Source organism: Schistosoma haematobium, chromosome ZW (assembly GCF_000699445.3).
Source record: "Schistosoma haematobium chromosome ZW, whole genome shotgun sequence".
Taxonomy (NCBI): domain Eukaryota; kingdom Metazoa; phylum Platyhelminthes; class Trematoda; order Strigeidida; family Schistosomatidae; genus Schistosoma; species Schistosoma haematobium.
Genome location: NC_067195.1, coordinates 3,155,207 through 3,168,300, shown reverse-complemented (window position 1 = coordinate 3,168,300; position 13,094 = coordinate 3,155,207). Strand labels below are relative to the sequence as shown.

Sequence of the window (13,094 nt, the reverse complement as noted above, 5' to 3'; positions counted from 1 at the left end):
AAAATCTATCCCAGAAATGACCATTTAAAATGTCATATAGTGTAGAACTAGTAATATAGATCTTAACTTATTATCATTTACAATGAATAGAATATAACTACATTCCATATGGTTGATAATACTTTTATGAAGAAGAAGAAGAAGAAGAAGAAGAGCAAGAACAAGAAGAATCATCATACTTTTCTTATTTAAGATGTCTAAATAGTAATGCAAATCAAGTATCAAATAAGTATCATAGTGTACTGAACGAGAATACACAAGTGAAGATAAGCGAATGTAGTTGAATGCAACCATAACAGAGCATGTTAGTCAAATCTGCGAATCATACAGTAAATTCTTCATTTGTAAAATGTCAATTATTCGTCTCAGATTTCATTGTTCTTTCGTTTCCACATCAATCATGCTTTGTTCACGTTTTCTTTCCTTCGATCTTTTTAACCTTCTGCTTCTAGGTATTTCACTTTCGATTGATGATATATACTACTTATATCTGTCGATATCAGTATTTATTTAGTTAGTTAAACACATAAACATAGGTACAAGGCGGCACTAAATAGATATGCGCTACATAAATTATCCGATTTATATGAGGGCTGGAATACTATCCGGATGTTCAAACCGAAGCAGATGGTTTCTTAAAGGGCCACACCGTGAGCCTTTCACTTAAAAGAATAATCCACAACGCAGTGGAGCAACGTAAAGAGATCCAGTCTTATGGTATCCGGTGATCAACAATAGGTTCACACGCCATTTGTTCCTTCAAGATACTGGAGACCATGTGGATTATTGGTTTGGAATCAGGGTTTTTCAACTCCCCCAAATAGATCCTTTATATCCACCAACCCGCTTAAAGAGCCAGACATCCGCTTTTCATCCTTTCGATTTCTTAAACAACATTAATGCAGCGAGAAGGCAGTGAGTAAGACTTCTCTGGCAGTGACTGTGTGCACATAGCCATATGGGAGCACACATTGCAATAGTAATATTCAAATAGACATTCATATACAGAAGATTTAGTTTTCTTCACAGATGTAGCCTTTGTTGGGTGGTCATAATTTATGTTAGTCCAAGCATAAGAATCCCTATTTAAAACAAGGTGCATATTATAATAAAGATCAACATTGAAAGGATAATACAGCTTTTTTTAAAGCATTCAAATTTCGGCAGCTTAACATCTATTCCTTTGTCTCTACGATCAATCATACATGTAGTTCTATAAATGTTTAATGCAATAGTTTACTTTTAACAAATACTGTGATACCTTGAAATTACTAACAATGTTTCTATTGATTGAGATCGTAAATCGATTGATGTTAAACCATTATTGAAGACCTAGAAGTACTGGACAGCTGTTTCGTCTTAGTATGAGACTAGTGAGTGGTACTCATCCACGATCTCACACGCAGGATGCTAACCCCAGGGCCTTCGAGTTCACTTAACCTCTAGACTATTGAACTGACATCGAATAGTGTTAATCTGTCCAAATCATTCATATTCCTATCTGATTTTAATCATATCCATTATTTTAAACAATCTAGGTTGGAATGTTCAATGGTGTAGTTTTCATTTATGATGTAAGGAAAAATGATCCTCTCCCAGTAATCGATACTACGTGAGTATTTGTTTGTTCTTATTGGAGTTATATTCTATGATCAGATTTATTTGTTTTTTTAACGTAAAGTTCTTTATGCTTGATCAGGCTACCATAAAAAGTAAAAAAAAAAAGACGATGACTGAATGAAAGATGTCAACTGATATAAGTAGTGTGTATGATCAATCGACAGTGAAATATCCAGTGGCAGAAGATTGAGAAGATCGAGGAAAAGAGAACAGGAACAGAAAGTGATTGATATGGAAACGATGGGACAACAAAGTCTGAGACAATTGATTAACATTTTGCCAATGAAGTATTTACTGTCTGTTTCTCAGATTTTACTAAACTTTTACTGTAGTTTTGTGTTCAAATATGTTTGGTTCCCCCCCCCCGCTTTGTATTCTCATTCACAAGAGAATCTCTTTCAGGTTAATATTTGTCCGGGCTAACTAATAGTTTACTTGCTCATAATAGTAGTGTGCTTACACTTGTATCCCTTATTTACTGTTCGATCTTCCGATAGCTTTTAATCTCTCTGGCTTTGAAACAGCATACAATCTGTCTGGTTTATACTTATTTACCACCTCCTGCTTCTTGAACAATCTTTCTCTTCACATTTGACTTTGAGAACGTGTTCAGTCACCGGAGATTCTTGAAACTTCTGGAACATTTATGTGACATTTTCTTTATAGAGCGAATACTTTTAAAAAACAACAGAACATAGGGATAAATCTTAGCATTAATGAGATCAATTATTCAAAACTATTTCTACTAACTACGTTGACTACTAAGATTTGTTCTTGATTGCGATTATCAATCTATCAATGTTAGACCACCATTGAAAACCTAGAATTACTGGACGGCTGTTTCGTCCTAATGTGTAACTCCTCAATACTGCGTATCCAGGGTCCCGCACGCGGGATTCGAACCTAAGTCCTCCGGTTTGGCTTGCGAACGCTTGATCTCTAGACCACTGAACCATCCGGCATCAAACGTTGCTAATGTCTAACTTCAACCATTTCATGAGATTGCGCAACCATATTCTACTGTACTGAGCTTCATTCTCTCCACTAGACAAACTGGCTTCACTTTTGTTGGATACGATAACAAAATGACTGAACTACTATTCTTAAGTTATCCTAAGTGATAGGATTCAACTTAACGACTTCATTAATATAGTGATTAGTCAGATAATGAAAATGAATTAAGTGGATTTCATTTATATACATACATATAATTATGTCACAAATCATAATTCTATTCTAAAGCACTTTATTCTTTCTTCTAGACATGCTTCAGGAAGACATTTAGGACCTGTACGTAAACTGCAATGGATTTTTAAAGAATCAGGTTTAGCGGAAAATCTACAGGAAGTTTTAGTATCAGTATCTAACGATGGTCGAGTAACTCAATGGTTTATACGTAAAGGTTTTGAAAGTGCAGGTATATTTTCATTTTGTTGTTGTTGTTGATATAAATATAGATATACTCTCATTTCATCCCAGGTTAAAGTCTCTACAACAGTACTCCTCCGCGACCTTACATAGTAGTGGGATTGTAATTGTGAATAAACTAATGTTAAGAATATGAAGTGATGGATACAAACTCAATAGTTTAAATTAACTAAGCTTCCTACGATATTTGAAGTTCTTATCCGTAATCACTTGCATAGTTGCGTGTGTACAATGTCGAGGTAGAATGAAATAGATATCTATATATTGTACGGTCAATCATGAACATGCATAAGTTTTGAACATAAATTTGAGGTGATTTTCACCATGAAATCACACAGAAACAAGAAAATCTGATTGCTTTTCTCATCCTCTTCTGGAAGCCTGTGATACAATCTGGGGTCGATATCAGTGCCTCAAGATCATGCGGGGAGCTTGTTAGCTTTAAGCCACTACTCTGGCATTAAATGCGTCCTATTTTCAATGTCAGCCAATACGCGATATGCAGAAACGATTAACTAATATCCCCATCAGGATATTTAACTTCATACATGGTTGAATACTATGACCCATGACATCTAACCTTGGCTTCATGAATTTCTATTAAAGCTATTAATTAGTAGGTACATGACTGGTCAGTTACGAAAGTGCATCATAGATTCACTGACTTCAAGGGGGTGATTTTTTAGTTTTAATTCTAACTACTTATAAAACATAAGTAGTGCGAAGACGGTTTAAAATCTTCAGGGTTCGGTTTGTTCAAAATATAAATCTCCTTTAAAGTAATAACAATTCAAAAAATCTTTGTATCAACTAATAGAATATTTACCATTCCAACCAATCAGATCATTGCTCCTGGATCCCATCTCAGAAAAGAAAATAGGTTTTTATCTTACAATTACCAATGTTCATTTAAAAGTTTATTTTTTCTCTATTAGATCTGATGGTACTTAAACAATCATATTCAAATGTTTTAACACCGATGAATACATCTCAAAGAAACGAAGCTTTAATATCACGAACAGCTTTTGCAACGAGTATGGCTTTTAATAAACGTGAACTAAATATGTAAGTTCAGTAGTGTATGTGAATATTGGGTTAGTATTAGAAGGAGTTTTATGGAAATTGTAGTAATTTCAATAGTTGAGATCATGAGTCAATTGAAGCTAGATCAACATGAAATACCTGGAAGCACTGGGCGGCCGTTTCTTCCTCGAGATCGATAGGGCATGGGTTCGAGTCCCGCGAGGCGGTGTCGTGGAATATAGAACGTATCACGTTACTAACCTTCGTTTTATGTTTATTGAAATGTATCAACAAAAAATATATGTCAAACAACCAATATAAAAATGAATTAAACTTCACCCTATTACATAGGCCGGTGTCTATCTGAACTCAGTAGCTACGTAGATAACTCGATGACGTTTTCAAGCGTACAGTAATGGGTTCTAGTCCCGAAGTGAACATCAACTCTATGATGTAAGTACATCTAGCTGACCAGTCCCAAATAGGACGAAACAAGTATCCTCGATTCTACTGTTAACCACCATCCGTCTTTAATTAGAATGCTCGTGATTTAACTCAATATTGAGGCCATCCAAACATCATGCACATATGTCAAAAAACACACTGATCAATTGTAGTTCAAAAGAACTATCGGAGGATTTAAACAACCAATGCAGAAGTGAATTGGAAACTTCACGACATTGCACAAGTTAGTGATCATCTGAACTCATTAGCTTAGTAGATAACTCGATGAACAGTAATGGGTTCTAGTCCCAAAGTGAACATCAACTATGGGATGTAGATACATCCAACTGTCCAGTCCCAAATTACTTTAACAAATAAACAAACTATTCACATTTATTTATTAATATAGACTTGTCCTACATATGAAAAGACTTAATCAAGCTTTGTTACTTTGTTTTCATATTAAAGTTATGTTGTTGGCACTGAGAATGGACCAATTTATAAATGTTCATATTCTTATAATGAACAATATTTGGATACTTATATTGCTCATAGTGTAAGTCGAACTACATTTATATTCTGATCATTTAAGCTTATTTTCATTAGTACATATGTCTATGTGCAGTTTAGTGAATGAGAACACAAATGGGGAGAACCAAATGTATTTGAATACGAATATAACAGAACATCTTAGTCAAATCTGAAAACCATGTGGTAAATAGTAACGGGTAGAGGCTAGCAGTGGAATGAAGGACGCGCGTTCCGTCCTATTTGGGACTCGTCAACTGGGGGTACCTGCACCTGAGGTGATGCCCACCCCGGGACTCGAATCTAGTACCATCCGCATCAAACGCCATCGTGTTATCCACTCAGCTACTGAGTCCTGCTATCCAACTGCTTGTGCAATGGGGTGAGTTTGAATTCACTTGGTATTGTTTGGCTTGTATCTCCCCAGCACATTATGCACAGATGCCAATAACAGACTGATCAATTGTAGTCTTAAACCTCGATGGGAAGATACAAGCCAAACAATGCCAAGTGAATTCATATAGTAAATACTTTATCAATCGTCTCAGACTTCATTGTTCCCTTGTTTCCACATCAATTATTCTTTGTTCTCGTTTTTTTCCTTTAATCTTCTTAACCTTCTGTTGCCAGGTAGTTTGTACTTGACTGGTGATATGTACTACTTATATCCATCGACATCAGTAGCATACACTACAATAGTACCTTACTAGTATTTATATATATATCTTTATTTAAAAGTGAACAACCGTTTCAAATTTTTTTTACAGATCAATTGTTTTTCAATTCATCACATTACGGTCTTCCAAGCATGTAGATTAAGAAAACTGTATAATGCCCAAGTTGAAAAATAAACAAATACATAAAATCAGGAGGGGTTTTGTAGAGATTTTAGAAATTTTATTGATTGAAATCATGAGACAATTGAATCTAGACCACCATGGAAAACCTGGAAGCACTGGAATCTCTCGGGGTGTGGGATCGCGGATGCACACTGCTGAGGAGTCCCATACTAGGACGAAACGGCCGTCCAGTGCTTCCAGGGTTACCATGGTGGTCTAGATTCCATTGACTCATGATTTCAACTAGTGAAATTTCTAAAATCTATACAAAACCCCTTCTGATAATAATCATCTGCTCACTAGTGACTGACTTCAAGAGATACTCCTGGAGTTCTAATGAGAAGCCGTTACCAGTGGAGTTCAACCAGGTCTGTTGTGAGATATCAGCTCACTGAAGAAAATGATGTACGGTGGCGCAACTTCGTGAATACATAAAATGCTCTTAGTTTTGTAAAACTCATAGATGTGGACTGCTGAATGGTTTCATACTGTGATGAAAAGGACGTCCAAAACTTCCAGGTTTTCAATGGTGGTTTAATATTGATTCATTCATGATATCAATCTAAAATGTGTGAGACTATAATTAATAGGACGAACCAATCAGATTTAGGATAACAGGTCTTGGATTTCGGCGCGATATTCATTCACCCATTCATCCAAATAGCGTCTTAACATTTTAGCTGATGTCAGTTCATGATGAAAACCATAAATCTAAATCTTAACCCTTATCATCGACTGTAAATCACTATCTTTATTACTCAAACTGCTTCATAACCTTCATTTAACCCTATTAAGTAGGTAGACTTTCTCAAGGTCACTTTGGAGTCGCTCAAAGGTCGTCCATAAATTATAGTCTCACCACATCACCCTTATGCTATATATTTTTTAAAAATAACCGAGATTATGCACTTGTGTTTAGAGAGCTTTTAACGATGAATCCTACATTCACTCACATTCACTTCTAGTTTTGGTAAAAGTTTGGATGATACCTACGATTTGAGCGCAGTATTTTCCAAGGAATAGCTTTATTTGGGGTTTGATTGGAAACCTAGTGTCTCTGTTCAACCGTTTCACCCTAATATGTGGCTTCTCAATGACGTATACTCTTGAGTTCACTGTAGACCTATTCCTGAACCTCCTGGTTTCATGAATGGTTTCTAATCATTAGGTCGAGATCTAGTGGTACATGTTTCTAACTTTAATCAATTAATGTTATAATGGAACAACCAAATACCGATAAAGACTACGATTTTTCTTTTGAAACTTGGACTTTCCGAGTTCAGTCCTTGACGGGGATGTAGTTTTACACTTTTTCGTGACTCCATACTAATACTAAACAACCCTTAAGTGATCCTCTGGTACCCAAGTTAACGTCAGACTTCAAAGTAAACTTTACCTCACAAAGACATATCATATGTACTAGTAACTGGTTACGGGGAATACTATAGTTCATTGTTCCTCTTTGTAACTATTATCTTGTTAGGTTGCTACAAGGTGTACTACCAGACAACGTTTCATATCCCTATTCATACTTGTGTATTTATCTGTTCATATTCACAGTTACTTACTTGGATACTTACTTACGCCTGTTATTCCCAATAGAGCATAGACCGCCGACCAGTATTCTCCAACCCACTCTGTCCTCAGCCCTCCTTTCTACTTCTATCTAATTGTTATTCATTCTTCTCATGTCTGTCTCCATTTCACGGAATAATGTGTTCTTCGATATTCCTCTTCTCTTTTGGCCTTAAGGATTCCAATTGAGGGCTTGCCTCGTGACTCATTTCGGTGCTTTCCTCAATATGTGTCATATCCATTTCCGGAGGTTCTTCCTGATTTTTTCCCCATTAATATCTGGTTTGTTCTCTCCCATAGTAGGTTGTTGCTGATAGTGTCCGGCCAACGGATCCGAAGTCTTTTACACAGACAACTGTTAATAAATGCTTGTATCTTCTGGATGATGACTTTCGTAGTTCTGCAAGTTTCCGCTCCATACAGTAAAACTGTCTTGACATTTGTATTGTATTGAAAATTCTGACCTTGGTATTGGTTGACAGACAGTTCTTTTGAGTTGCAGATGTTCTTCAATTGTAAATATGCTGTTGTTGCTCTGCCGTTCCGCGTCTTCACATCTGCATCAGATCTACTGTGTTCATCAATGATGCTGCCCAGATATGTAAAAGATTTTACATCTTCCAAAGCTTCTCCGTTAAGTATGATTCGATTGTTGCATTCAGTGTTGTATAATAGAATCTTGCTTTTCTCTCTGTGTATATTGAGACCTACTGCTTTTGAGGCTGCTGCTACAACGATTGTCTTCTCCTGTATTTGTTGTTGTATGTGTGATAGAATTGTCAGATCATCTGCTAAATCTAGATCGTCCAGCTGCATATTCACAGTAATTTCACTTAATTGTGAAAACGAATTAACTACTCATAAGTAGTATATGTACAGATATCCCTAACATAAGTAATTGTAATTATTCTAGAAATTTTATACCTAATAATTACTACTAATTTGATTTCAATTATTTCTTTCTTTCCCTTTTTTTGCTCTAATTACTTTTCCATACATTTCTAATCTGGTAAAATCATTAAAACCATAAATTTTAGTGTTTCTCCTATTAGCTTACCCTTTTTCCCCTATGGGTGGATACAGATTCATTTAATGACTTTAGTTCATTTTCATTGAAACGTTCTTTTGGAACAAAAAAATAACCATCTGTAAACAACATAAAAAGGTAGTCAATTTAAGAAGAAAATCTTTGATCACTACTTCAGTCTATTTACTTTGAAAGAAAGAAATGAAAATCGTCAAAGATATAACGTACACATGTTGGAGAAGATTTGTAGTTCAGGTGGATGATTTTGATGGAGTTTTGTTCTCTGAACTAGATGGTTTAGTTGTGAAGCTTTCATTGTTCTTTTGAATAACATCATCATCAGCACAAATTTCAGGTAGAAGTGAAGTGTTCGAATTTCTCTACATATGGTTCACAGTTTGTCCTGTACATCTCAATGTTGATTGGTTCTTGGAGTTTCTGCTGCTGATGATGTTGTTCAGAAGAACGATGAAAGTTCCACAACCAAACCATTTAGCTTAGAGAACAAAAGCTTCATCAAAATCGTATGATTATGTCCTCTGGTAAAATTCTCTCTTATTTCCGGCGTCTTCAATCACTTGTAGACTAGTGGCTTTTGTTTTGTCAAACTATCATGTTTTATTCAATAACTATTGTGTGTATTATTTTTTATTGTTAACCTAATGGGAAGGGTCAGCTTTATAAGGATTAAAGACAAGTGCTAGGATATAAGACATTTATGTGAAACAGGATTTCTTGGCAATAACATCTTAATGCTGAGCATTAAAAATAATGCTTGAAATCAGTTACATAAGCTATCAAATCCCGCCTTTATTGATTAGATTAGATCAGGTTTCAGGGTCAGACAAATGTTATTATGGATACTAAGTAGTAAGTGACCAGCTAGTGTGTTTGGTTTGTAATATAAACCCAGTATGTTTGGAATAGATGATTCATATCTCAGAGGATGAGACTGGTGTTCTGAACTCAACAGGCAGGGCTAGGCAGGAAGAAAGAATGATAAAGACTCTACACGTCTCGTACGGCTTTCATGCGTCACTGGTCCGGTCGATAAATCACTGTTCTCTAAGTGGCGGTATCATTACGTTATATATTGATAGGAGCACAAGGCTACAGAATATAACAGAAAGTTCAAATCAAATAGAGAGAATCGGTTGATTGAAGTTTACAGACAAAGTGTGCAGACTATTACCAAGTTACGTTTACTTGGACTAGGTAGAGCTCCCTGCAAACTACCTACCACCATTAAAAATATCTCTGTATAAATTCTCAGTGAACAACAACACGACTGGGAACAACTGAATTTATTTGAATACATATTTACAGAATCACTTAGCAAAATCTGAGAACCGTACAATAAACACTTGATTAGCAAAATATCAGTCAATCATCTCAGACTTCACAGTTCTTTGATTTCTCTACCAATCATTCTCTTTTCTCGTTCTCCATTCTTCGATCTTCTGAACCTTCTGCCATCAGGTATTTCATTTTCGATTGATAATACATGCTACTTATATCTGTCGATATCAATAGCACACATCATACTCGTTGCCCCTTTAAAGCAGTCGTTCTTGTGATGGTTTTGCTGGCTGTGCCACGTTCTTCTTCTCTGAAGTTTGTGCCACGCTCTCAGTCAAAATGTCCAGTCTGCAGCGCGTTGACCTTCATAGCTCCGTCGACCGACGTACACCCAGAACCCAGGCCGTTAAACATTTGAGCTCCAGAGATCTGCTGAGCCATCTACATTCAAGGTCCGCCCAGCAGTCGCATATCCTACCGCTCTTCTCCGTCGACAACACTCGTTGCAGCCAACGCCGCCAGTCAGAACACTTTACTTGACCTCACCTCTTCGCACTAGACCGCTCCAACTAGCACCTCAGCTCCAGATCCGCAACGGTATTCGCAGAATAGCACCCTTCCACCCTCCTGACTGTCAGCGCCACCAAGTGTACTGAATGAGAACACCAGTAGGGACAATCAAATTTATGTGAATACAAAATTACAGAATGTCTTAGTGAAATTTGAGAACCATTCAGTAAATACAACACTTGGAAAATGTTAACCAATTGTCTCAGACTTGATTGTTCCTTTGTTTCCACACCAATCATTCTCTGTTCTCGCTCTTTTCTCTTCGGTCTTAACCTTCTGTTTCCAAACATTTCACTTTCGATTGATGATACCTACTACTTATATCTGTCGATATTAGTAGCATATACTACAATATGACTATAGAGAAAATTGAAAATACACAAATTAAATTGCATTTACAGTTTGTGTTTTTTTTTATTCATTTAACACATTGTAAACTCATTTCATAATGTTACTTTCACATTTCATTTCAATATAGTATTACATAATACATATTATAGTAATTCATTCATTCATATTAATCACTGGTAATAATTACTACCCAGGGGATTCATTTGTTTCTTCCCAATTACATAAAAACATTTTGTTTAGATGGGAAAGACTTTTTCTTGTGCTTGAGTGTGTGTGTGTGCTTTGATGAAAAGAATGAAAGTAGTTATCATAGCATGAAATCAATCATTGGTGGAATATCATGGTGAAGTAAAGATCTGATGGTTGAGATCCAGACAATCTGAATAGTAGACCTTAATCTTGTGGTGTAACCACACAGATACACAACACCCAAGTGAACCAAGTAATCATCATAGCATCAAATCAATAATTGATGAAATGAGTATTATGAAGAAGTAGAGATCTGATAGTTAAGATCTAGACAATAATTATAATCAATGATTGAGAATTCTAAATGAAGTGAATGAATAGTCTCACTGGTTGAAATCATGAGTCAATTGAAGCTAGAACACCATGGGAAACCTGGAAGCACTGGACGGCCGTTTCGTCCTAGCATGGGACTCCTCAACAGTGCACACCTACGATCCCGCCCCCCTCCGCAAGATTCGATCCTAGGACCTATCAGTCTCGCGCCAAGCGCCTAACCAACTAGACCACTGAGCAGACTGGTATCCAATAGTGTTAATGTCTAACTTCAACCAATCCACGATTTGACAAGATTATTGTTTCATTCAATCCCTTAACTGATTTCTTCTTTGTACTATGACCCAACTATTACACGAGGGATTCATCATTTTCACTCAATTCAATAAAAATATTTTTGTTTATTTAAAAGTTGGGAAAGACTTTTGTGTGTGTGTGTGTGAGAGAGAGAGAGTGAGAGAGTGAGTGTTTTAATGAAAGCAATTTGCCTTCTATTCAAATCATCTGAATAATGATTCTATGCAATTAAGCATTACTTTCTACATAATCACGTTTAATATATGGATAATAAAGTTTAATGAATGACTAGTTCATATGTTTAACTACTATCCCATACACATGAACAAATGTAGATGAAGATGACTAGTTTAGCAGCAGTCTATGTATCAGTGAGCCTCAATATATATTCAAGGGAAAATGTAAGATCCTTAAATATAACATGGAGAACACCAACCTGATTACATTTGATAGAAAAACTATGGAGGAGGTGGAAACATTCACGTATGTGGGTAGCATTATCGATGAACAAGGAGGATCTGATATAGACGTAAATACGAGGATTGGCAAAGTTAGGACAGAATTCCTACAGTTCAACAACATATGGAACTCAAAACAACTGACAACTAATATCAAAATCACAATCTTCATTACGAATGCCAATACATTTCTACTGGACGGAGTTGAAACTGAGAGAACTACCATAACCATCATGAAACAATTACAAGTATTTATAAACAATTGTCTACATAATATGCTCAATGTTCGTTGGCTGGATAACATCAACCACAACCTACTGTAAGAGAGAACAAATCAACTTTCAACCGAATAGGAAATGAAGAAAATACATTGGAAGTAGATAGGACACATAATGAGGAAATCATCAAACTGTATCACATGACAAGTGGTAACTTGCAACCCCGAAAGGAAGCGAAAAAGAGTAAGGCAAAAGAACACACTTTATCAGGAATTCGAGACAGATATGAAAAGGATGAATATCAACTGGAAAAGCATTCCAGGACAGAGTTGGATGGAGAATCCTGGTGTGTGACCTATGATCGTCCATGAGGGGTAACAGGTGTCAGTAAGTAAGCAGTGTGTTTAACTACTTTTATCTACATAAATATTTAAGCAGTTGCATTTTGATGGATTTTTGTTATGTCTCCGATTGGGAGACACAACCAAAACAAAGAAGTGAACAATAATAAATTTAAGGTCAATAAGAACCAATCAACATCGAGGTGTACAGAACAAGCTGTGAAACGCATATGGAGAAATTCGAACACTTCACTTCTATCTGAAATTTGTGCTGATGATGATGTCGTTCAGAAGAGCGATGAAAGCTCCACGACCAAACCATCCAGCTCAGAGAACAAAAATCCATCAAAATCATCCATCTGAGCTACAAATCTTCTTCATCATCTCAAAAGCAGTTGAATATTAAACAAAGACAGAATATATAAGTTTTAATCAACTTGAACATTTTGATGGAGTTTTATTTGTCTGAGCTGGATAGTTTGATTGTACAGCCTTCATTATTCTTCTGAACAACATCATCATCAGTACAAACTTCATCAAAAATCATCCAAGTG

General features: G+C 36.0%; 1 protein-coding gene across 1 annotated transcript in view; it reads left to right on the top strand.

Moving 5' to 3' along the window:
- WDR78 (WD repeat-containing protein 78) overlaps positions 1 to 13,094 on the top strand; it is a gene marked incomplete at both ends in the record, with an annotated part of 69,144 nt that overhangs the window by 20,998 nt on the left and 35,052 nt on the right. The window contains 4 exons of the mRNA XM_051210186.1: positions 1,539 to 1,612; positions 2,883 to 3,037; positions 3,984 to 4,113; positions 4,984 to 5,071. Coding sequence (XP_051070153.1) covers positions 1,539 to 1,612; positions 2,883 to 3,037; positions 3,984 to 4,113; positions 4,984 to 5,071 — 447 coding nt within the window. The remainder of the gene's footprint in view (positions 1 to 1,538; positions 1,613 to 2,882; positions 3,038 to 3,983; positions 4,114 to 4,983; positions 5,072 to 13,094) is intronic.